The sequence below is a fragment of the Thamnophis elegans genome, chromosome 4 (assembly GCF_009769535.1).
Source record: "Thamnophis elegans isolate rThaEle1 chromosome 4, rThaEle1.pri, whole genome shotgun sequence".
NCBI classification, from domain to species: Eukaryota; Metazoa; Chordata; class Lepidosauria; order Squamata; family Colubridae; genus Thamnophis; species Thamnophis elegans.
In genome coordinates, this window is record NC_045544.1 from 117462022 (window position 1) to 117489031 (window position 27010).

Consider the following 27010-nt stretch of genomic DNA (forward strand, 5'->3'; position numbering starts at 1 on the left):
AACCTTGGCAACTTTACGATGTCCGGAGTTCAACTCCCAGAATTCCCCAGCCAGCGAATGCTGGCTGGGGAATTCTGGGAGTTGAAGTCCGGACATCGTAAAGTTGCCAAGGTTGGGAAACACTGCAATAGAGGATTAGTTCCAGATTCCCCAAGCTGGAAAGAGAGGCTGGAGGGCCACAAGAGACGAGGGCACTTAATTCACATTGTACAGCAACATTACAACTCCTGGGGAGGCCTCTGGGACAGCGTAGATGAAATGTCTTCCCCTGCAAGAATGCTGAATACTGCAACAGGTGAGACCACAGTGGCACTTCAGAGGGTTTATTTAAAAAAAAAAAAGATTAAAGATGATTGACACGTGTTCTCTCAATATCTGGAGAGATTCCTGAAGCAGCACAGACGTCCTAGTAACAGCTCTATTTTTGACATGCAACAAAGGAAGGTGTGAAGAGAGGGAGGAGCAGTAGCTCTCCCTAATGCTGCAGCCGAGCTTTTGCCCCCTGCTGATCATAGAAAAGTTAATTAAGGTCACCCCAAAGGGGGGGGGGGAATAAAGGAAGTGGCTGAACAGGGGAACTGCCATGAGCAAAATTGAAACTTGATTGTAACTATCGAACAGAGGGGTTATTTTCAATATTTACTGACTACCATGGAAGAAAAAAAACACCACCCCCTATTGGCAGGGAGGAGCCAATATCTGCAACTGGTCTTTCAAGCGTGAACTTCGCCTAATTGTGTTTTAGGTCTGAAATTGCAAGGTTGCACACATGGGTTTTGAAGCTCATCTGTGCTACGTCACTCCATCTTGACTTGGGTCCTGCAGTGAGGATTATGTAAGCTCTCTATCCTTGAGCAGACTCTTAGTGGACTTTCTTGTTCCCCAATAAGCCATTTCTGACTAAGGCAAACTGATGAGAAGCAAATCTCCCTTAGGGGGCGAGGAGAGGAGAGCGGGTTCTTGGTCCAGAATTTTACTGTATTATGGTAGGAAAGATACTGCTGGTGTTGTGAAGCAGCTGGAAGAGCTAAGTTAAGACTAGAGAGCAGAGAGGTGGGATGAAGGTTTGGCAAATTCTGGGTAGCTTGGAATAATCCTAGGAGGCAGCTTGTGACATATAAAGAGGGAGAAGATGGCCGACCCCACCGGTTTTGTCCTCAGAAGCAAGTCCAGGCAGCTCCTCTAAGAGGAAATGCAGTCTACATTTCTCTCTCAAGAACCACCTGATGAAATCCTCAATTAGCCCACAGGGAAAAAAATAATAATGTGGAACTTGATTAATAACTAGCCTTTTGCTGTTGGACAATGCAGTGGACAGGTGAAGAATCAGATACTCAGGTACTGAGAGTGAAATTTTACAGTGGCAGAAGCTGGACTAGCCTAGTTGGACTTAAGCACAAAGAGGCTAATTCAAGGCCAAGGAGGTTTCGGGCTCTGGCATAGCTCAAGCACCCAACATGTGTATTGCAGGCATGATAACAGTTGTAACTTCTGGAACGAGGCACAAAGTTGATGCAGTTCCAACCTTCATTGAAGGCAGGGTCCTCAGCTGTGTTATTCCAGTGGGCATAAATGGATTTTCAATATGCCACAGGTGCCCTTGTCCCAGTCACAAAGTACCCATTTACCAGAGGGCAAATGAGTGGGAATTCTATTTACTTTCCAATTCAATTGTTAAAAGGTTTAGTTACCAGCCTGAATAACTTTCACCTGCTTTTTGGCAGCCACCATTTTATTTTCTAACAGTATAAGGACCAAAAAGCCAACTTTGAAATAAAACATTTTTTTAAAAAAATGGGACACAAAGTCTGGTAAGGGCTATGGAACGCCTTGGACACATTAGTGTCACAAACATTTTAATAGGCCCTCCATATAAAGCTGCTTCTCATAATATTTTAAACTCAAGATTTGTTGTGTTGTGTGATGGAGGGGCTGCAACTTGTGTGGAACACATTTCCAAAATATGCAATGCTAAATTCCCATTTCATCATCCACCAGCCCTTGGTTAACACATCCAGAAGACCTAATTGGATGTGGTGAAGCTCACCTTTGTCTCCTCCAATTGAGCTGGTTGTTTAGAAGTAATTATTAGAGGTTTTGTCCTAATTTCATGTTTGCAGGTCACCTTTCTGCTTTTTTTTTTAAAAAAAAAAGTAAACAAACCTTGAAGGACATTTTAAAGAAATCCATTACATTTTGCTTACAGGAAGGCAAGGGAAAAGACGCCTGGTGCTGGTTCTTCAGAAATTGAAAAGAGGTGAGGTTTCCGCTGAACAGAAATGGTGCTCAGGGCAGAACTGTGGAAGACACAGATTTAAGCCTAGTGGGCCAATACCCATCTCTTACTCCTGGCTGGGCAGCTGCAGAATTAAAAACAAATACAGAATACTCTAGATGAAAAGGCCTGCAACACTACAAGGAGGTCCTTGGCCATGGCTAGAAAAAGAGGAAGACTGGCCTGGTTGGAGCTAACAGCTATTGCCAAAGAGGCTCCCCTACCTCTTACAAGCAGCCGCGCAGAGGACACAGTTCTGGTGACCAGACCTTGTCCCCGCTGGGGCAGGGACTGGATTAACTGTGCATAGCTGTCGAAGCAAATTCTTATTTTGGGGAGAAGAAAGAGGACTTCACTGGAAGGGGAAGGGGATTCCGTTTGAGGAGACCTGACCCTCAGGAAGCGGTCAAAAGGTGGTGGAACTGCCGAAACCTTGAGCATGTCATGCATACATTGCCTTCCCACCATCCCACCCACCCCCCAGCACCATCCCTCCCCCAACACGTACACTGTACTTAACACATAGTGTTAACACAAATAATCATGCATTAGAGATGAGAGTGCTGGTCCGCCAGGCTATAGGGTTTGGATGGGCCCAAGTGGGTGGTGGGCTAGGTGGCTCCGGTGCTCCTATTCATCTCCTTACTCCCATAAGCGATGTTCTCGGTGGGTTGCAGGCTTTTAGCCAAAAATCCCGCCAATAGTAGAAGCAATGACAATTCCCAGAATGACGCAGCAGATGATAATCATAATCTTCTTCTGCCAGAGAAAGGAAGGAACAGCAATAACACAGAGTTGGGAGGTGCTCCTGAGCTTGCGTAGAAAGTTACAGCAAAGGGAGAAGAGAAGCAAGGGCTGTTTCAGGGAACTGCTCTACCCCCTGATGTGATTTGATTCCAGACAGCTCATCTGTGGCATGCCTTCATCATTGTTCCTTTTCTCTTATGTTTCCCCCCCCCCACCCCAGAATTTAGGTAGGTGGGTATTGTTTTTATTTGATTTATTTAGCTTAAAGAAATGGAGCCTGAGTCTTTTTCTTTCTCCTCCATCTCTTTTTTCCTTTCCTATCATATATTTTTGATTGTTAAATGTGCAAGCAGTGACTTAATTCTTTCTTTAGGCTGAAGAATATGGCAACAACGTTGAAAATGTCTTTAAAATATATTGTAAGAATCCCGTTGGCTTTAAGATGATTTAGCCTAAGGGGCCTGAGATAAAAGGCAGTTTGGAAGCTATACTGGTCCAAAATTCAGCCCCCTGCCTGCTGGATGATGAATGATGACACAGCAGAAGAATAGCAATCTTACAGGAGCTGGACTGTAGCAGGTAACCTCTGGGTCCATCCAGTTCAAGATAATGACTATTGTCTGTTTAGAGCACTTAGCAACAGCAATTAGATTTGTACTTTAGTGCTCAAAGTGCTTTACATCCCTCTCTAAGCACTTTACAGATTCAGCCTATTGCCCCCAACAATCTGGGTCCTCATTTTACCAACCTGGAAGGATGGAAGGCTGAGTCAACCTTGAGCTGGTCAGGAATCGAACTCCTGGCTCTGGGCAGAGTTAGCCTACAAATGCTGTATTCTAACCACTGTGCCACCGCAGCTCTCTTCTCATGGTTTATGGTTCAGTTTTTTGTTACCTTTAGGCTTGTCTGAGACAGAAATAATCTATCCATCCCCTACAAGGCTAGTCCCTCCTCAGACAGGTCCATGGAAAGAGGACAGGGAGCAGGACTCCTTAGTGGCAGTCCCCAAGGTGAGGATGGCCCTTTCCAGCTGTCCTTTCAGAAAGCAGCCATGACTATGCTATTCCAATGGGCCTTTGGGCCGGGTACCGAGTGGAAGCCTCTTATGTTTTATGGCCTAAAACAGGGGTGGGGAACAATGGCCCTTTTATGATTTGTGGACTTCAAATCCCAGAATTCCTGAACCAGCCATGCTGCCTCAGGAATCCTTGGGAGTTGAAGTGCACAAGGCATAAAGGAGCCATCGTACCCCATCTCTGGGCTAAAGGATGGGGTTTTATTTGATTGATTTTAATTGTTCTGACTGTTCTGCTTTTGATCTTATTGTGAGCCACCCAGAGTCCTTGGGACGGGGCAGCATGTACATTATGATAAAGTGAAGAAATAAACTGCCTGTGTTGAAAAATAAGGGCTGGTGCCAAGTTGCAGTGTGTGAAAAGCAACACAAGGAGGACCACTTCCAACAGCAATCCCTTGTGTTGACCGAGAACAAGGCTCCACAAATGGGAAGGGAAGGGTCGACAGCTTTTAAGACCAGTTAAATAAAATAGAAAACACCCAAGAGAGAAATTGGAGGATTAACATATGAGCTTCTGCTAAAGGCTTGTTGATTAGGGAAGAACAGGTGAGTTTCACAATCTATGTCTATGCATTTCAAGGCAAATGAAAGCTGTTCAACAATGTTGGGGGTGTCAAATTCAAGGGGGTCAGATCCGGCCTGCAGGATGCTTAGATCTGGCCCACAGGGTTGCCCTGGAAACAGTGAAGGACAGGCCCCCGGTGCTTCTGCTGGCGGAAACAGCTTGCGAGGGCTGAATCCAGACCCCCTGAGCTCTGTTTTTTCTGGCAGAGGGTTTCATGAGGCCATCGCAACCGGAAACAGAGCTCACGAGGGCCGTGCGCGGCCCTCCCAACCTCCGTTTCCTCAGTCAACCTCCGCCATCACAGCCAAAAACGGAGCTCGGAAGCCCATTTTCGCTGGCACAGTGCTCAGGCCACCACAGGCACCCCCGACACGAGTGATGTCAAGCTGGCCACGCCCATCCTGACCCCTTGAGGTCAAACATAACCCCGATGAGACCCTCAATGAAATCGAGTTTGACACACCTGAACAATATGGAGAAAAGAACGCTTGCTTCTGCCCAAGTCTAAATTTATTTCCCACCATACTTTCCCACACCGGCCATTGCATCTCTGGGACACCACAGGATGGCTTAAGATACCCCCCCTCCTCCTGCACAGACCACCGACCAGTGCTTACCCTCCGGGCTTTGCTCTGGTACTTTACAGCTTTTTTGGTATCTGACACGGCCCTCTCCACATAGTCCACCGAGTGTTCCACATTATATTCAATGCGGTCGATCATCTCGCCCTGCACAACGGGGGATGCACAGATTTCAAAAAACGTGGCTTGAGGGACGCTGAGGTTCTCCCTATTACCTCTTTCCTCACGTCCACGTGGAGTGGGAACGGCGCTTTCAGCCTCCTTCACCCCGGCAGTTGCTAGACCTGTCAACAGAAGAAACAAAAGAGAGCAGAATGACAAGGTTGAAACTTGGGGGTTTAGAGCTGGATGTGGGGCAGGGAGGATCCTGAGGCCTCACTGGGATACTTGATGTCACAGGTAGTCCCCGACTTACAACAGTTCATTCAGTGACCGTTCAAAGATACAACGGCTCTGAAAAACGTAGCTCAGGACAATTTTTCGCAGTTACAACCTTTGCAGGATCCTCCTGATCATGTGATCAAAATTCAGATGCTTGTCAACCGGTTCATACTTGTGACCGTTGTAGCATATAAATCCAATAAACCTAAACCTAGCATCCCTGGGTCAGGTGGTCCCCTTTTGCAACCTTTTGACTAGCAAAGTCAGTGGAGGAGCCAGATTCACTTAACAGCCAGGTTAGTAACTTATCAATTGCAGTGGTTCACTTAGCAACCTGGGCAAGAAATGTCATAAAATGGGGCAAAACTCACTTAACAATAGAAATTTTAGGCTCAACGGTGGTCGCAAGTCGAGGACTACCTGTACATGTTCCTCAACAGCTTTTATCCTCAAAGGTTATGGCAAAATGAAATAGCATCAGAGCTATTCTTCAATTCAGCCGAAAAACATGCTCCATCAAGTTATTCTACTTGGACCCAGCCTGCCACTGCATCAGAAGTGACCATTAAGCTGTTGCTTTCCCTCTTCTGCCTTCAGCTTTTCTGTTATGTATTTTAAAACGGGTTAATCATTATCTCATTTTAAATTTTTTATTTATTTTATTTTTGACCCACCTTTTGTAGAGAAACTCAAAAGTGTCATATAAAGTACACCCTCATTCTATTTTCTCCTCTTATCAGAAAGTTTGGGCTAAGAAGTGAACAGACCAAAATCCTCTAGATAACTTCTGTACTTGAGGAGAGATTCAAATCCACAACTCTCTGCTCCTGTTCCAACATCTTCATTGCCATGCCACATGGGCTGGTGCACACAAAGCTCCAGAACCGTGATGGCAAACCTATGGTGCATGCAGCCCTCTCTGTGGGCACGCGAGCTCTCGCCCAGCTCGCTGACCAGCTGATTTTTATGTTTCTGCCATGCATGCGTGAGACGCACGCACATGCATGGGGAGGCGGGGGGCTGCAAGTGTATTCGGGGGGGTCGCACATGCATGTGTGGGAGGAGGGGGGAAGCGCAGGGGGGAGTGTAGCGCCCACCCCCGTAGCCCATTTTTTGTCCCAGGAGACTTTAGGGAGGCCTACTAGGCCCAAAACGGGGCGCAGGGGTGTCGTGCGCACCGGGGGGGGGGGGAGGCTGTCTCACACGTGAGTGAGATTTTGGCATGCGAGGAGAAAAAGATTAGCCATCACTGCTTTAGAAGATAGAAATGTTTGGATCAACAGCAGAGGAAAAATCTTTAGCAATAATTCATTAAAAAAAAAAACTATTTTAATATTCATTATTGCTTGGTCCACCTCAGGCTTTATTGTTTTAAATTTTTGTTGTTGTTTTATCGTATGTGGTTCTCACTTTGAAGACGCCTGGATAGCAGAAGCACAGATTTGAATTTGAGACTCTCCGACTCTTTTATTTATTCAGGATTTATAGTTTCAATGTGAATCCCAGATGCTTTTCCTAAGCTAGGATGGCGAAGGTCTCCCTTTTCCCATGTTTTCATCTGCACATGATTATAGGGTGGAAGTGCCTAGACAAAGATTCTAGAGTCTTACTCTATTGTCTAATAAAACACACACACACACACAGAAAGGAAAATACTACTCCATAAAAGGCACTCAGCACCACAAAGGCACAGCTGCTGTGGCAGCACACAGTACCAAGAGGCAGGAAGAAAAGAACCACAAGTGCATGCAGAGAATGTCTCCCCACATTTATCACAAAGCAGCACTCATTGAAACATACAAGACAGGCTTGTAAAAGTAACACTTATAAGTAGTTCTCAACTCATGAGCAGTCATTTAATCACTATATTCAAAGTTAAGACATGCTCCTCAGTAAAGGTGTTTAATGGCCCGTAAAGCAGTTTTTTCGTAAAATGTCCACCGCCAGCCCATGGTCTCGCGATTGCGATCTGGGTGCTTGGTAATCTTCCGACTGGCTGTCAAGTGCTCAGCAATCGTTTGATCACCACTTGCAATCTTCTCTGCCAGCTTCCCCAGAAAGTCAAAGGGAAAGCTGGCAGGGAAGGTAGCGAGCTGCTGCCAAATGTCAAGATGACTCCCTCTCATCTCTGGGCGCTGGCTGAATGAGCTGCCTTCCAAGGGGAGCTGAACTCCTTTGGCGGGATGCCGAATGGCGCTCAGATTCTGGTGATTTGAGCTCCATTTCTACATCTTATGGAAGGAGTTTCCTTCTGCACATGGGGGACAGATGAGATCCTTCCACAGGAAGCCGAAGTGAAGATCAGATCCTGATGATTTGAGCTCCATTTCTGCACCCTGACAAAGGCAATCCTTTCCCGCGCATGGAGCACAGGTGACATCCTCTGGCAGGCAGCTCTTTCAGCCAGATCACAGAAAGGAGAGGGAGCTGAAATCCAAGCAGAGATGGAGAGACAGTGCAATAAAGTAAGCAGCACCTCAGGAATGTGGGGTAGGCCCTGGAAGGCTCAGGGCACAAGCTATGTGGATTGTGTCTCCCCCAAAAGCTGAAAATCCTGCTTGGATTTTGGCAAGGAGAATTTTCAGCTCCTGAGCACAGCCTCTCCTCCCTCTGCAGGATTTCCACTGCCAGGGACCTTCTACTCCTTATCTGGGACTCCATCTGCTTCATGACTTCCAGAATTGTTTAATGATCATATCTGGGCGTGTTAAGTCATTGAGTAAATCAGTCACATGAGTAGTTATGTGATGTCTCGCCTAATGACCACTTGGCTCAATGATTGAGATTCCATGTTCAATTGTGGCCATAAGTCAAGGGACTGTATCTAGGACTTTGGTGTTGTTCAGAAAAGTACATTTGAAGGGGAGGCCCCCTGCTTTCTGTTTTTCCAGGATTTTGGCCTGGCTGACTTGAGATCCTTTTTCAATCTGCCTTGATAACCTTTGAGGTTGAGTAAGATACTAGAATTGCAGCCTTCCCCACATCCACTCCTGATGTGTGGACCAATTCTCAACATTTTCTGCCGTGGCCATGTGGGTGACTATTCTGGGAGATGAGGATTACTCAACTTGGTGAGGCCTTGATCACCTTAATGAGCCTAGCAATGTTTGTTTAACTATCAAGAGAAATCCAAGCAAGACTGAGTACCAGAGGGAGACCATCATGCAAGGAAAGATTGGGTCTTTGAACCTGATGTTGTCCAGCTGAAAGCAATGGCCTTGGATCCAGCCCACCTCTTTCAGATTCCTGAGATCAAGTCTTGCAGTTTTTTACATGAAGCACATATGCTGTAACCCAAAACTATTCTTCCTTCCTGCAGCATCTGCTCTAGACAAACTAGCCACTTGGCCATCACCCTTCCCCTTCCCCAACAATACTGCAGGGGCATGCAGAATCATGAAGCAGCCATGCAGCATAGACATGCAATGGTCCCAACTCTGGGAAAATAGGCATTACCTGCCAATACCTGAACAGCTTTATCCGAGTATGCATGGTAGCGTGGGAGATAGAAAGAGGGGGGTCAGGAGTGGTAAGAAGAAAGGCAGTGCCAAACAATCAGGAATCAAGTGTATTTTACCCCTTAAAAGGGCAAGGATGGTACCTCCACTTTCCTCTCTGCCTATTTCTGTAAACGTAGCCCACCGCCCCATGCTCGAAGTTCCCCTTTCTGCTTCATTTTCTATGGATTGCACAGATAGGCATATGGAAATCGACTATGTCACATCATTTCTATTACTGAGGTTTCCCAGGAGATCATGTTTAAAACAAAAACACAGACAGACATTTGCAATGCAATCCAACCTTTGAGAAAGCATTTCCTGCGACAACACCCCAATTATGGACCTCTGTCCTCAATAAGTATAGGTCAGATAAAAGCACATCAATCCACCCAGGCATTTGCAGAACAACAACTCTGCCAGGAACAGGCTATCTTGCCTTTTTTTTTTAATGAACTTCATTTAGCCCTGTTTTAATGTAATTTTTAAAATAATTGCTACTTTTGTTACCTAAAATTGGCTTTAGGTTCTTCTCTAAACCTTCAGGAGGAGGAATGGTTCAGAAAAATGAAATAACAATACTGTCATAAGAGAACAACAGTTTCTCACGGGTAGGATAAGTGGAAAAGCAAAGTTGTCAAAGCATCACAATAATAAGAGTCAAATTTATCATAAATGACACCGCCCTATCTTTTTGCAAGGTGATTACCACTTTCACTTTATCTAATTAAAATAGCTAAATTTAATTAGACCTTAAAGAAAATCAACAGCAGCTAAGAAAAGGTAAGAGGCCAAGTGAAACTAATCAAGGAGAGAAGCAACTTAGAACTGAGGAAAAATTTCCAGATAGTTAGAACAATTAATCAGTTAGAACAACTTGCCTCCACAAGTTGTGAATGCCCCAACACTGGAAGTCTTTAAGAAGATGTTGGATAGCCATTTGTCTGAAACAGTACAGGGTTTCCTGCCTAGGCAGGGGGTTGGACTAGAAGACCTCCAAGGTCCCTTCCAACTCTGCTATTGTATTGTATTGTATTGTATTGTATTGTATTGTATTGTATTGTATTGTATTGAAAAGTCTTTGGATAGGCAGTCCTTGGGTTGTAAGATGAGTAACTACGTTTCAGCCCTTTAACTGGAGAAAGGTCTGAAACATAGATACTTATTTTACAGCACAGGAACTGCGTATAGAACAAAGATTTTTCACGTGGCCTCCTACCTTTTCTTAGCTGCTGTTGATTTTAAGTTCTAATTAAATTTAGCTATTTTAATTAGCATTTTCTAATTCAGAAAGCATTTTTTCAACCTCTGAGTTTATGAAGAAAATTTTACAATCCTCCGCAAATACCATTATTGTACTTTTTTGGACCCCCTCCCTAGGACTTTATACATTTCAAAAGACTTGTTTGCAACTGTTTTTTGTTTCATTGTCTTCCATTCTCTGAGCCTCTGGCCCAATTTGGTATTGTCTCTATTCCTGGATTAGCTTCTTCTTAATGAGATTTTTTTGAGATATTACACAACAGAAGAGCTGGGGTGAATTATCTGGGCTAGGAGACCCTATCAGATATTCCTTCCTGCTATTATGCACACAAATTCAACCAAACTTGGTACACAGATGACTTACTCTCTGGAAACAAATACTGTGGGGGTAAGACACCCCTAACACTCCTCGGGGCAGGGGGGGGTTCTGTGTGTGCCCTTGTGTGTGTGTGTGTGTGTGTGTGTGTGTGTGTGTTCCAGCATAACTCTGGAATGCCTGGGCCTCTGAAATGAAAAGGACTGAATTATATCCATAGTGTCAAGTCACAATACTTTTGACAGTGATAGTGTACATTTTGGATTCAAATTCTGTTATGATACAGCCTGTTGTGCCTTAAAATGGATTCTACTGTACAGCGCAGTGGAGTTACCATGGTAACAGCTTCACAGTACTCCACAAGGGGGCTCCCTGTGGTAAGGGAGGAAAATCCAGCATTAGAAATTATGTTTGGTCCGGACATTTTCCTCCTATAAATAAATACCTGGGCAATGCTGGGTTATCAGCACTAGTATACAATGATATACAAAGCATGATCACATTGTGTAGGGCTTTGCACAATAATGGAAGAAAAATTGCAGGATCAAATTCCTACACTTTGCTTCTTCCTTATTCTCTCTTGGTCAGGATTCTCTCTTGTCCCTCTTACGGATAATCTTTAAGCTCAAACTGCAGTAAATGTTGAACAAATCAGATGTGGTGGACTTGATCTCACTGGACCATCATAATTGGAACAACATGCTTAACCAAGTCCGATAAAAGCTAAATAATTGCATTTTGCATAACATTGAAAAGATGTTTAGCTCTAACTTTGATTTTTTGGGGGGCATTTAGTTATGTTAGTCTATGTTTTAATACACCACATGAAAACAAAAATGAGTTAACACAGTAAACAAAGCGAGTCATGAAATGAAACCTTAAGATGTTCAAAACAAGGTGGTATAGGGAAGTTTGGATCAACAGAAATCTTATTTATGTAATCCAGGCCATAGAACTAACGAAGTCATTTATCCCAACCCTCTATTTAATGTAGGAACTATAGTGCAAAGTACCATTGCAGTATCTCTAGCAGAGGATAGTGCAGACCGGAGACTAATCAACACAGGACTAAATGTTGCCACCTGGTATGCCATAAGTAAAGAAGTCCATCCTTCCGCAGCAGCTCTCACCTGGCTTTCCACCAACATGGCCATGTCCATGAACATATCATGAAGCTCACGGATGCTGTTTTCTAGCTTGATGATCTCACTGTGCCGTGTCTCAATCTCATTCAGTGCCTGCTTTGTAATGTTGGAGTCCATGATGATCTAGCAAAAAAAAGAAACGAAAAGGCAGCATTGGAACATTAATGGCATATGGTCCAGGTAGACTTTCCAACCTGGGTAGATATTTCTGGAGACCACATTCTCATGATTTTCTGTGGCTGGCTAGAACAAGTTTATAAATTGGTAAAAACTGAGTTTCTAAAAAAATTACGGCTTTCTTTGGAAAAAAACTTTCTTTGAAAAAAAAAAAAACCTTTCTTTGGAAAAAACCATGCACACTCACATTTGTGAACCGGTAGGGAAAGTAAGTGAATACTACCCCTGTTGGGGACCACTGCTATAAAGCATTATGGAGTGGTATAACAGTCTAAGTGCTATTGCTATTGTAAGGACTCAAACATGGCACTGCTAAACTCTCTGACAGTAGAGTCTATGGAGAGTCTCCGTCATCCAGGTCCATGGTTATCCCATGGTTGTGCCTTTTCAAAAGGCAACTGAATTTTGTTTTTAGGTGATGGAGTTGATGCTGCTCACAAACAGTCCAAGTGGAGTTCCCTCTTTGTGGATTTTGGGGAGTCCACCTATGCACAGAGTAGCTTTCCTAAGGTAAAGGCAGTAGTATTGTGGTTTGTCAATAGCTTTGTCCTGCATTAGTTGTTGCAGGAAATCAATGACCTTTTTCTTATAACTGCTAGTAGGATCTCTCTTCAGAGTCTCACATGTAGCAGGGCCCTTTAGAAGAGCGTCTATGTTAGCATTTAGTCATCTGTGTTCAGGATAACTGTGCATCTCTTCATTTATTAGCCAGCAAGATGATGATGTTTGGGTCTCTTCCTAGGGATGTCACTGCTCTTCTTTCTTGAACGGTGAGGTTGTCCAGCTGCCTTTTGAAATGGCACCTTTGGGTCTACTCCCAGCAGTGTGGACAAAGAAAAGACTGGCCAAATCCCAAGGCCAAGGGAGAGTCTGCTTACCCCAGAGGAGAAGATAGCTGGATTCCCACTCTCCAGCATGTCCTCCAGTTCTTCACTGGTGGTGGTCCTGCCAGCTGCAAATGATATTAAGAAGTTACTGGTTGAACAATAGAATCTATCTTTCCTTCCCAGCCTCCAATAGTCCAAAACTTTGTCCGTATTTCTTCCTCGGATCCTTTCAGATGATTCTCATAACCTGCCTCTGTTACCCTTTCCGACCTCTCCAACATTCAGCAGAGAACTCAGAACTAAGCCCAACAGCCCACACCAATATATCGATATGAACCTTAGCTCAGTTAACACAGCTTGCTCAGACAGACATACTATAAAATTGATCAAAACTGGTTGGCAAGATTTAGGCAGTACGTATCCCTTAATAGGAAGTGATAGTGCATATAGAATCAAAATTTCAAATTTCATTTTTTTTAAAGAAAAGCAGGGCCGTAATGTGACATAGTGATGCAAATTTCCTTGTTCCCCATCATTCCTTGGCATAATGAAAGCATACTCATTACACAATCCTCCCTTCCTACTCATTATATCTGCAAGCAGCTTTTTCCCCCCTAATTCCTAATCTCTTCCACTCAAGACTTCTATTTTTTCCCAATACACGTTGCTGCCCCTTCTGCTTTTTGATAGTTATCTACTCTCTCCTCCTTTCATGTTGAAAAAGCCACCTGGACAGAGCAGACCTTAAGGCACCACATGTTCTTCTGCAGCTCGGTACATTTTGTCAGAGACAGCCTCCAAACAGAAGAGGCAGGGGGCCACTTGATAGCCTCTTTTCCAGCTCTCATCTCTTACACTAGGCGTGTTGTGATAAATAGGAAAGGAAAGGAACTTTGCTTGCTCCAGCCTGCAATTGGCCCAGGTACTCCATGGATGCATAGTGGAAACTGAGAAAGGGCAAAGAGTACTTGTGATTTGTATGGTCTACATCAGGCTTCCAATTTAGCATGTGGGTTGAGGAATTCTAGGAAATGAAGTCCACACATCTTAAAATGGCAAAGTTGGAAAAACACTTATCTAAATTGGTATTTCCCAATCACATCCAGCATTTTATTTATTAGGTCATATGTTGCCCATTTTTTCCAGATTCCTGGAAAAATGTATTAGGAAATTAAAATGCCCACAGTAATAACTCTAAACAACAGTCATTCTACAAAAACATAATAGCAAAAAAATGTCAATCAATTATCACAAAGGTTGATGACATTTATCTCCAAAGCAGTCCTATGTAGAGGAATGGTGATGTACATTGAAACCAGACCTGGGTCTTTTCACTACTGGTAATATCAGGACTGGCACCAGTTTATCTGCGCAAGGGCCTCTTAACCATGCCCTGCAAGTAGCAGCAGCTGGGACTCCAATAGGACCCTAAAGTCATAGACCAGTTCTCTTAGGAACAGTATCATTCACTGGAGAGACAACTTATATACCACTTCACAGTGCTTTTACAGTCCTCTCTAAGTGGTTTACAGAGTCAGCGTATTGCCCACAACCATCTGGGTCCTCATTTTACCGACCTCAGAAGGATGGACAGCTGAGTCAACCTTCAGCCTCGTGAGATTCAATCTGCCAAACTGCTGGCTGCCGGCAGTCAGCAGAAGTATCCTGCAGTACCACATTCTAACCACTGTGCCACTTTTATCCCACTAGGAATCCAGGACAAGATTTCAATAATATCTCCCTTCATGCCAATGGTTACAATAGAAATCTGAATAAGTTCAAAATCCACTATATTGTCCTGTCTGAGTATGAACTGCATCACAGCTAAATTAATCTGTTCTGATTCTCTGGCTATGGGAATGTGCCTTTAATTATTGTTTAGGATCTTTCTTTTATAACAAAATAGGCTTTTTACTATAAAAAAATGCTAATAAGAAATTAGGAATGTGAACTTTGCCTTAAAGAACACAAATGGGTTTCATTAATTTGCTTTTACAGAACTTTTAGTGGAAAATGGGAAAATATAAATTGAATAGATGCTCTTTCTCAAACTTGAACAGGAAGCTTTTAACTATATGTACAGTAGTTCTGAATGCTTCAACAACAACCTGACCACAAGAAAAATACTGATATCACAATTAAAATGAATTGTGAAAATAGGCAAACAAGAAAAACAGAGGACTGCACCATTTTCTGTAAGAAATGGATGAACAAACACATGATAATCTCAGTGAAAAGGGCTAATAAGGAAGGCACTCACTGATTTCCAGCTGTCTTTGGATTCTCCCTTTACAGCGCTCCCGGTAATCAGTCTGGGTTGTATTATATTCTGACATCACCTCCACAAACTTCCGTGATAAAGTGGAATGCTGGGGGCGGGAGTGGGAAAGCAAAATTACAACAGAATATTTCTGAAAAATATGTGTGCTGCTGGCTTATACATCCACAAGCTTCTGTAAAAATCCTATTTTCTTCCATTTATAAATTTACAAAGAAAATGCTCTTTGATACTATGTTGAAAATGCTCTTTGATACTATGTTGAACCCATGGAATTTATGGACGAAGAGATCATGGCCAATGGATTGAAAAGAGGATGTAACAAACCTGTGAGAAATGAGATGCTTACCAATCAGTGCTAACTGAGAATGCTGGGTGGACCTCTCATGTATACCTTATATCAAATAAATGTATATTATCAAATAAACAGCTCTGCTGCCTGTTTATGGGCTTCTTGAAGCCACATGGCTAGACAATACTAATCTACATGAAGACCCACTTGGTCTATTTTATAGATTCTTGGAATATATGGAAGAAAGAGAGAAAAAGCTGAATCCCCCAAAACATTCAATAGCCCATATTTCACTGTCTCATCAACGCTGTATTTGGGGATTATGGAACATAGGATTATGGAACAGGCAATGGTGTCCCTGTAATTTCCTTATTTACCTTCCACAGAGTATCATCCACTTGCTTGGTTTCAGAAAGGTCAAATGATGATGTAAATCAGGCTTGGACAATCTCTGGAGGATTGGATGTGACTTTGTTCTTTGCAAAGATAAGTCCCTTTAGCCCATTTAGAAGAGGATAGGAATGTAAAGCACACTGTCTTTCCCAGCAGGTCTTAAGTTTTGGGCATCAGTACAGACTATGTGTCATGGGAGACATTCTAGCCAACATGAATATCATACAATGGCATACCGCCCCCCCCCCCCCCCAATAAATGCCAACCACTGCTGTAGATATTGAGAAGGAGGTGGAGCCATTTTCAAAAGCTATAGGATTTTTAAAAGTAATCTACCATTTGACCACCCTGGTTATTCTGTGCATGAAAACCTCTGAACTGATAGGCAACATGGCTTTTTAGAAATGGACCCACTTGCGTTTTCCTTATTCTCAAGTCCGCTGATGATCTGTTCAGCCCTTCCTCTTGTTCAATACTCTGTTCAATACCTAAGAAAAAGCAGAAAAGTAGAACCTATTTTGAGAGAGGGAAGAAAAAGCACATTACAGGGTAAACAGATGGTCTCAGTCTCTGTCTCTCCTTCTCTGCCTGCTGAACATCCATTTCAGACTGGACTAAAAATAACTCCCCAGAAGAGAAGGAACCAACCAACTATAAATGACCCATTTTTTTAAAACTTGCACCTGGCAAGTTATCACCTGTAGGCTTCATTGGAGTGATTGCAGTGATTTGTTTGTATTTTTTTTAAAAAGCAATGGGGTGGCTCAGTGGCTAAGACACTGAGCTTGTCGATCAGAAAGGTCAGCAATTTGGCGGTTCGAATTCCTAGCACCACCTAATGGAGTGAGCTCCCGTCCCAGCTTCTGCCAACCTAGCAGTTCGAAAGCATGTAAAAATGCAAGTAGAAAAATAGGAACCACCTTTGGTGGGAAGGTAATAGCGCTCCGTGCACGTTTGGCGTTGTGTCATGCCGGCCACATGACCACAAAGACATCTTCGGACAGCGCTGGCTCTTTGGCTTTGAAACAGAGATGAGCACCACCCCTTAGAGTCAGGAAGGACTAGCACATATGTGCGAGGGGAACCTTTACCTTATTTTTAAAAAAATCAAAATCTCGGCCAGCAAAGGTGAACCCTAATACTCACATACATAACTGTTTTTTAAAGAAAATATATCTTCTAATAGCTTGGTGGGAAGCAGAGGTGGGATTCACTTACTTTCCCTACCGGTTAGCAAATGTAAGTGCACACGCCTTGTCCGCACACATGCACACTGCCTTTTGCGCAAGCAATGCTTGCGCATTATGTCAGGGTGGGTGGGTGGAGTTCGCCCGAACTGGAGAGAACAGGCTGAATACCATCTCTGCAGGGAAGGGAGTTTCCTTGCAATCAGCTTGATTCAAAGATTTCCCCCAAGTACAATGGAAAGTGCTTTAAAATTTTTCATGAAAAGATTAGAAGCTCCAGAGTGAAAAAAGTGAGAATTTTTTTCCCATGTGGGACCCTTTAGCATCCTTTATCATTACTCGTGGATCACTTGCACAAACACACACAAAAAATACATGTGGCGGTGATACAAGCAGAGAATGTATGCTTAGAGCTTTCAATTCTGTAACAACTTTGTCAAGCTCTCAGATAGATTGGCTCTGCAAAGAACAAAGAATTCACAATCATTTAGTGAGCTCCTACAATGAAGATATTCGAACTTGAGACTTCATGAACTGTTGATCAATTACTCCTTGTTTTGGGAAGTGAGCTTGTGACGTCTACTGAGGAGGCACGTCAATCTATTTAAGAGGTACATGCTCCCTTCTTACACTGATGGGTGATATGTACCTTCCTCAATTGTGGGTCCTCTACCAGAGGCCTGGAAGTTCGAGGATTCTGCACAGTATCTTAGCTGCTCCCAGCACTGCATTCTTCTGGAGAGACAGCATTGATGTCGTCTCTGGGATCTGTTGGGGCCACCCTCCCAGTTTAGGAGTGGCAATCCCTAATCTGTTCCTGAGTCCCTATCGCAGTGGTGGCAAACCTATGGCACGTGTGCCAGAGGTGTCACGCAGAACCCTCTCTGTGGGCATGTGTGGCATCGCCCCAGCTCTGTTTCGGGTCTCTGCCATGCATGTCCATGCGCCTCCCCCACTAGCCAGCTGATTTTCAGGTCTTTGCTGTGCATGATCAGTGGGTGCATGTGCCTGCGCCCATGCCTTCCAGTTTGAGTGCATGCACTTACTTTGGGCACTCAAGTGCCTAAAAGGTTCTCCATCACTGCCCTATTACCACTGAGTTCCTATCGCCACTGTTGCCATCATTTCAGCCTTTCCTTTCCATGTTTTCTTAGTTTCTCCCCTTGGACCCTGGCATTTCTTCGCACTAAGGAAGTAACTTTCAGGCGGAATGTCTCTGTGAGCAGATCCAAGCACAGCCGGCCGGTGCCTCTTCAAGTGTGTGCCATGTCATTATCCATTATATCAAATCAGGGAGAGACTTGGAAGCCCCAAAACGATCCCAACTTCAGTCATGCCAGGAGTGCCTGTCTCTCTCCTTACACCTACAGCAGATACTCAACTCTTTAGCTTGGAGCGCACTTTGTTGGCCGTTTTCTTGATATCAGACATCAGATCCTCCAGCTCCTCCTTGGTTTCTAGAAGGGAAATACTGAAATTGGTGACATGGACAGAAACACACATGCACACACATCCATACGCATATATTTTGGCTTTTTCTATTTCGCTGGGCTTTAGAAGGAACCTATTTGTAACTGGTTAATGTAATAAATGTCACCAAGCCGTTCCATCCTTATGGCCCAAAACATGGTTCAAGAGCGACGGAATAGAGAAGAAAGGCATTGCAGACATTTCCATGGGTACCCCTCCCCTCACTCTGGATGCCCCCACAAGTTAGACTGGCATCTATCCTTTTGTCTTTCAGGAACTGGTGAAGAGAGTCATCTTCCGTAGAGCAATCAGACAAGATGTCATTTAGCAACCGACTCTGTTATAATGGTCTATTATTTATATGGCTGTTTTAAGCTCTGTACGTTGTAAGATTCCTTCGTATAAGTAAGCATCATATACATTTGAGTAATCTGTCAATAAACAGAATTGTCCCTGGCACAAATGAATCAAAATGTTAAAAAGTTATGATATTCATGTAGTTACTTACCAAGCACATCTAAGTTATATTAAAGTAACCAAAATATCTTTACAATCCACAAGGCTTGTAAGACTTTTGAGCACCCCTAATGCTTAGAAAGCTGAAAAATTTGACACGCCCTACGACAGTAACACAGATACTGTGTGTTAAATAATTTTATTATTCTAATATTACCAAAGTTTATACCATTTACACTGCAACATAAGCAAGGAAAATACCAAAGAGCTTGCAATCAAAATTTAAATACTGACAGTCTAATGAACACATTTGCCTTACCGTTGTCTGTTGTACAGTTTATGAAGAGCTCTGGGAAAAAACCTGTGTCAGGTTTCCAAGTAACACCCCCTAATGAAAGAAGACTCTGAGGCCTGAGTTTCCTCAAAGTTCCATTTTATTAGAGATGTCATATTGGCACATCTGAGAAAACCCAAATCTGAAAGCTTCCAGGTTTTCCCCACCCAAAAGAAAGTTCAAGTCCCTGCCCAGCACCCACATGTCTGTTTATCACATGGTCCAATCAGGCACCGTCCCAACTGGTGATGCCTCCCAGTCACACCACTTCACCTGCAGGGCAAGACATCCTTGACTCTCTGAGAAAGGAATGATATTTTGACTACATCTCACACACTCCATATAATCTGCCCTCCCAATTTCCCACAGCATTACATGTGGCTGGCCTGAGGGCCCAATGTGAAAGATGGCTTCCAGGCCCGACATCCTGCAGAAGCTGAGTTTCTTATCTCCTCTCCATTTGAAATCTTTTTTGGCTATTATAGACAAACAGAGGACAAAATGAACCGCATCCGTTTTCTCTTTGAGACACCTCTCCAAAATCGATCCTGGTTTTCCTTTCTAAAGAAGATATTAACTTACAAAATGGGTGGCTTAAAACTAAGCAAGATTTAGTGTCCTTACTTCCCCCTTGTAAGTTACCTAAATTCTTCAATTCCCGAAATGTTCCCAACCAACCCCCCTTCAAATGTCACCACGACCTAAAATCCACAGCTCCTGGAGATTCATTCACATTCTTTATTTTTAAAAAAGAAGTGTTGTCTAGCCCCATCAATGTAACATACCTGTCATCTAGTGTCAGTGGCCATCACATCCTGCAGTATAAATTCTGTAAATTATGCATTTTTATCCATAACATCTCCAACTAAGAGGCGGGGGAGGGGGAATCACTTTTTCTACATGAGACTCATCACAGAGATCTTTATAGGTTTATATAAACCTCCACTATCTGTCATTCACCTTTTCTCTTTTAAGGTGGCTCACCTAACATTAGATTAAATCAAACCATCCGTGTGACAGTTTATGAATCAGCATGCCGTGAGGATCAATCCATTGCTCTACATGGGGCAGCCCTTGAAGAGCATTCGGAGACTTCAGCTTGTCCAGAATGCAGCCGCGCGAGCGATCGTGGGTGCACCTCGGTTCACCCACGTAACACCTATCCTCCGCGAGCTGCACTGGCTGCCTATTGGTCTTCGGATACGCTTCAAGGCGCTAGTCGTCACTTATAAAGCCCTTCATGGTATTGGACCTGGGTACTTGAGAGACCGCCTGCTGCCAATTACCTCCAATAGACCGATTAGATCCCACAGATTAGGCCTCCTCCGAATTCCATCCGCCAGCCAATGCTGGCTGGCGACTACCCGGAGGAGAGCCTTCTCTGTGGCTGCTCCGACCCTCTGGAACGAGCTCCCTGTGGAGATTCGAACCCTCACCACCCTCCAGGCCTTCCGCAAAGCCCTTAAAACCTGGCTGTTCCGACAGGCCTGGGGCTAAAGAGCTTTTGCCCCCCTCCTCGAATGGTATGGTTGTTGTGTGCTTTTAAATTGTGTATTGTTTTGTTCGTCTTTTTTATCCCTTATCTGTACCCCTTCCCTTGACTTGGATTGTGAGCCGCCCTGAGTCCCCTTTGGGGAAAAGGGCGGCATATAAGTGCAATAAATTCAATTCAATTCAATTGCTGTGTTAACCAAACCATCATCTTTATACCATAATACATTTCTTCTTCTCCTTCTGGTTTTAGAATGTTTGTGACCTTACCAAATACATTGGTTGCCAAGGGCTTAACGTTTAGCATGTTTATGAAAGCATCCTAGATCATTTCTTTCCTAAGTCCTATGGCCTTCCAAGGCCTCCTTGCAGAAGACGGACAGTCCTTTTGGTGCTCCTTCTCTGCAATCTCCCGGCTGATTGTCGCTACCTTCATGTTGATCACAACTAATACGGCTTGGCACAGAAAGCGGCAGGTGCAACTGTGTTTCCCTCATCACCCCCCATGAGATAATTTTTGTCACCTGGAGCTCTAAATGCTGCCAGTGTAACCAAGCAACACTGGCAAGAGCAGAAGAGATTGGCCTCAAGGATGCAAAGAGAACACAGCGAAAGCCCAGCGTCTCTCAGAATCACACAGCTCTTCTCCGGACAAACTCAAATCATGTACTGCATCATTTGTCATGACAGACCAGCGTTCCATTTTCTGGATTAGGTGGGACAACCGAATAACTACCTAATTTTTTAGTTAATGCAGTCCCAATCCATGGCATAGATCAGTGATGGCGAACCCTTTTCTTATGGCGTGCCAAAATTGCGCGCACCTATACCAATTAAATCCACCCCGCTCATCTGCGCATACGACCCTCCCCATGGATGCATGCACAACCACCACCCCACGCATGTGCGCATGACCCTTCCCCAGGCTCCTGAGGCTTTCCTGAAGCCTGAGGAGGGCGAAAAACGGCCTCAATGGCCCAACCAGAAGTTTGTTCCCAAACTTCCAGTTGGCCCATTGAGGACATTTTATGCCCTCCCCAGCCTCCAGAGGCTTCCCTGAAGCCTGAGGAGGGCAAAAACTGCCTTCCTGGGCCCTCTGGGAGGGTGAAAAATCAGTTGGCCACTGCACGCATGTACCCCGGAGCTGACGGCTGGTGTGTCAGCAAATATAGCTCTGCATGCCACAGGTTCGCCATCATGGGCATAGATGTATCATCATCAGCATGTGAAGAACTCGAGTGAAACATCTGAGATAGGCTGAAGCCCACAAGCTTGAAGTTTTTTTAACGTCTTTATCCACAGGGATTTTGTAGCTTGTCCAGAACAGCTTTCTAAAGAGGCGATGCATTTGCTAAGCTTATTCATGGCCTTTACTTGCAATGACAGAAAAATTGGTAAATTATGAACCGTGTAGAAAAGCTGTGTTATTAGTCTATGGGGCATAAATCGGGAGACTGATAGCCCCTTTTCCATTTTACTAAATTTTACTATAAAGGCATAAGCTTTCATGAGTTGCAAAAGCTTATGCATTTTAATAAATAGTTTTAATTGGAAAAGGTACTCCAGATTACTGATCTAAGACAACATGTGAGTTTGTAATAAAATGCAGTACTTAGCTTTGAATTTCTGCTTCTTACATTTATTTCTTTGGGGGGGGGGAAGGTTCTTGGTTCTCTCTGAGCTTGGTTGGTGTTTTTATTTTTATTTTATTTTTTTGCAATTGAGTAACAAAACGTCGGCAAGAAAACATCAAAGCTCAGAGAGTATCAAAGATCCCACAGTTCAGTCTTGAGCCACAAATATTCTCTTTTATTGGTATCTATGTCTACAATACAGGAAGTTATTCTGTACCTGATCCTTAATTTCTGAGTTTCCCGAAGCTCTTACTCCCTGAACTATGTTGTTGAAATTCAGCAGCAAATTACTAAACACTGACAGAACAGTTCACAATTTTCAACAAGAAACAAAACCAAAATATTCATTAAAATCCACTTGGACTACTTAAAATTGCAAAAATAGAAAGAAGCCCTCACACCTAAATCTCTTTTTAAAGTTCTCTTCCCAAATCACGCCTATCCATTTAATGGAGATCAAAATGTCATTATTCCCTTCCATGTGGTTCACAGTACACAAAATGTTTTATTAATATGTAGCAAATATTAATAGAATGCTGATATTATTTAAAAATGGAAGGCTGGGTACCAAAACTGCCTCATCCTGCTTAGGGAAAATAGCTAAATATATCTATTTTTTGCCAGGACAATAACTAAAAATAAAATGAACAATTCACAAGGTTATTTATTATGAAGTGATATAAGAATTATTATGGTAAAATGAAAAAGATAAGGCAAAAGAGCTGTTCAATGGGATGTTTCTCCATCAAATGAGGCCATGCAAACCTAGTAGGAACATAGAGGGACAAGGAAAAAAGAAACTAAAAGCCTTATTTCTCAGTTGCATCCTCATACTGTCCTTCACCTTAAGAAAAATTGTAAGCAATTTAGGATGATTCTGAACTGATAGTTTCAATATAGAGAATATGGATGCATAAGTTCCAGGGGTGGGTTCCTGCCAGTTCTAACCTCTTCTATAGAAGAGGTTCCATAAATCTACCATGCCGTTTAGAATTGGCTCCAGCTCCCTCTCCCCGCCCGTCTGCACCATGCTTGCCCTGCTCGCCGCTCACTGATTGGCTGGCTCATTAATTGCCCTGCCCACCTCTAAGAGTCCTATCTAAACCTTAAAGCTGTCAAGTTTGAACATCCCTGGGGGTTTTTTTCTTGTAACTTGTCTTGTAACTTGACAGCTTTAAAACTTGCACACTTCAATGCCAGAGTTCCTGAGCCAACATAACTAGAGCAGGAATTCTGGGAGTTGAAGTCCACAAGTCTTAAAGCTGTCACGTTTGAACACCTCTGAGGGGTTTTTTTTCCTAAAGGGTTAGGGGTGCAAGGGTCTTGTAACTTGATAGCTTTAAGACTTGCGTGCTTCAAATGCCAGAGTTTCTGAGCCAACATTTTGGTTGCTAAGCAAGAGCATTGTTAAGTGAGTTTCCCCACATTTTACAAGTTGGTCACGCCCACCCAGTCACATGACTGCCAAGCTACTCCCACCCAGTCACATGGCCGGCAAGCCACTCCCACAAAGCAGGCCACAGCTACAGAAGAGGTTCTAAAAAAAATTTGAAACCCACCACTCATACAAGCACGCAATACCCACAATACTGGATTGGTTTCAAGTCTGGGCATAGGACAAAATCAAACTAGAAATAAGACCAGAAGCCACAAACAAATCATGCATCTGTCATACTAGGGCCATGATGGAGAACCTATGGAGCCATGTTGCCTGGCTGGCACGCATATTGTCACCCATTCCTCTTCCTGGTTTTTGGCACAATGGTCAACTGGCCTTCGTGCATGCGGCAGTGCTGGAAACTGGAAGAGCTGGTCTTCCGTTTTCTAGTGTGAGCATGCCTGCTGGCCAGCTGATTATCATGCACATATGCGCACCAGTAACCAGAAGACTAGCTAGCTGGGTGTTGCACAGAAATCGGAAGTTCATTTTCTGGCGTGCACATGCACCCTTTTTGGCACTTGGGTAACAAGCCAATAACAAACCACAGCTTCAGATGTGGCCTACAGCAACATTTAATTGACTCTTAAGGCTTCATTTGATATGTTAATCCATCATTAGGTACAAACAGAAAAAGCTGTGCTACCTACATGTTGTGCAGATATGGATTCACACTATACATTATGCAATACAGATCAGATATATAAATAAATGGGGGGAACAGTCCAGAAAAATACTGGAATGTAGGAAGCTGGTGCCATCTAAATTCTGTGTAATAAATTGGGAGAATAAAAGGCGACAATTAATAAGGATCTTGTATGGATTTTTCCTTCTTACATTGCCTTTGTTATATTTCCTTTTAAAATATGTTCTTCTTTGTTACAATTTATCTCTTGCTTTCCAGTCAAATAATCAGTGCGATATATGATGAAACGTCTATATTTTGGGAGCAGTAAAGAGGAAGCTGCATAAGAAATGCAATATTTTACCTCTGCACAAGCAAATCTTTGCTATTTGTAAAATTAAAGACTCTATGCTTTCTTCAACCGTCCCCTTCCCCCCGTATCTTCTGCTATTCTGCTTTTGAAGTAGCTGTTTCCTATCTAATAAAAATCTTCTGGATTTTCAAAGGCAAACACATCCCCAGGGAGCAATTTCTGTCTTGCACAGTGTAGGTGTTTACAATGGCTAATAAGCCACACCAACTCAGTCTGGGAAATCAATGTTTCCATCCTTTATATGTGACCCAAAGCTCATTAGCGACATCTTGGAGGCACAGAGAAGCCGGATATCATTTGAGGAAGTGGATGGCATAGCAACATGAAGATGAAGGCTGCCTGCCTGTTCCAAGCACTGATCCAGCTCCAGCTGTGCAAATACAGATGGCCCATGAAGCAATTGGCATAGAGAGAAATCTTTGGGATATGGGGGGGTGGGGTAGGGAGTGGAAGAGAGAAAAGGAGATACGGTTCTTTCTAGCCATTATTAGTAAAATTCTGTAGGGATAGATTTAAAAAGTAAGACTTACTTAAAAAGCTGAGCAATTAGATCATGTCCCACAACTAAGAGGGTGGAACGGTGGCTCAGGGGTTAAGATGCTGGGCTTGTCACCTGGAAAACCAGCAGCCCAGGTTCAACACCTGAGAGCCAAGTAAAGGGGTGAGCTCCTGTCTTCCCCCTCTCCTGCCAACCTATCAGATTGAAAGCACACAAATGCAAGCAGGTACCACTTTGGTGGGATGGTAACAGTGCTCTGTGATGTCCTGCTAGCCACATGACTGAGGAAATGTCTTTGGGCAGCTCTAGCTCAATGGCCTTGAAACCCACCTAGAGCTGGGGTCAAACTCATTTTCATTGAGGTCCGCATTAGGGTTATGTTTGACCTCAGGGGGCCGGGATCAGCTCGACGTAGCCAGCTCGCTTTCACTCATGTGGAGACCCGAGTGCTCTGCCAGCAAAAATGCAGCTAGGGAGGACCCCGCGTGGCCTTCCTCAGCTCCATTTTGGCTGGCAAAGGGTTGCAGGAGGCTGTCGCAGCTGAAAACGGAGCTCAATTTTCGCTGGCAGAGACACTGCGGGCCGGTCCTTCACTGTTTCCAGGGCAGTCCTAGATGGCGGATATAAGCGCCCCACAGGCCACATCTGGCCTGCGGGCCTTGAGTTTGACACCCCTGCCCTAGAGTCAAGAACAACTAGAGGAGTAAAAACTGCAGACACTCCTTTACCTTTTTTTTATTACCATAACTAGAATTGCAACCCAACAAGACAGAGACAGACTTCAGAAGATAATTAGAACCGCAAAAAACAAAAACAAAAAACAAAAAAACCTATTACTGCCAACCTACCCTCCATTCAGGACCTGTACACTGCACGAGTCAAAAAGAAGGCTGTGAAAATATTTACAGACCCCTCACATCCTGGACATAAATTGTGTCAACTCCCACCCTCAAAACGACGCTATAGAGCACTGCACTCCAAGACAACTAGACACAAGAACAGTCTTTCCTCCAATGTCATCACTCTTCCAAACAAATAATTCCCTCACCTCTGTCAAACTATTCACTAAGGCTGCATTACTATTATTATTAGTCTTCTCATCGTTCCTATCATCCATCTCCTCCCAATTATGACTGCAGGACTGTAACTTTGTTGCTTGCATCCTTACGATTTATATTGATATTGATTGTTTCCTAATTGCTTATTTCTATGGCTATCCTTAAGTGTTGTACCTTATGATTCTTGATGTATCTTGTCTTTTTATGTACAGTGAGAGCATATGCACCAAAGACAAATTCCCTGTGTGTCCAATCACACTTGGCCAATAAAGAATTCTATTCTATTCTATTCTATTCTATTTAATTCCATTCTATTCTATTGTAAAGTACTGTGCATGTTTAGGAGAAGCAAAAATGATGAGAACTCTGAGCTAATAAGCATTAGGTAGAGCCCAGTTATTTTGAAAAAGGAGTTGCAGAGAAGTAGATTTCAGTTAAACCTTGAACAGAAAATGTTCTTAAAAGTAAAAACTGTTGCCCAAACACTGACTTCAGGCAGTGGGTTCTCATTCAAACAGTACCCTGAAAAAGAGGTTGGACTGTAGAGATGCTGCCACTGTATCCTGCAAGCAGATAGTGTAATTAGTTCATTAGACCACTCCCTCCTAATCTGGCACATCTTGATTCTTT

At 43.5% G+C, this 27010-nt stretch overlaps 1 protein-coding gene across 2 annotated transcripts in view; it reads right to left on the bottom strand.

The window, feature by feature from the left end:
• Positions 1-2802: 2802 nt before the first annotated feature.
• Positions 2803-27010, bottom strand: part of STX1A (syntaxin 1A) — a 32062-nt gene continuing 7854 nt past the window's right edge. Inside the window, exons 3-9 of one of the 2 annotated variants that reach the window (XM_032216538.1) lie at positions 18385-18459; positions 16230-16303; positions 15113-15221; positions 12904-12977; positions 11834-11971; positions 5283-5393; positions 2803-3034 (exon numbers count right to left, since the gene is read on the bottom strand). In XM_032216538.1, the coding sequence (XP_032072429.1) occupies positions 2957-3034; positions 5283-5393; positions 11834-11971; positions 12904-12977; positions 15113-15221; positions 16230-16303; positions 18385-18459 (659 nt within the window). In that variant the 3' untranslated portion in view covers positions 2803-2956. Of the gene's footprint in view, positions 3035-5282; positions 5394-11833; positions 11972-12903; positions 12978-15112; positions 15222-16229; positions 16304-18384; positions 18460-27010 lie in introns of those variants that run through there. The other variant, XM_032216537.1, reaches the window with a different exon arrangement.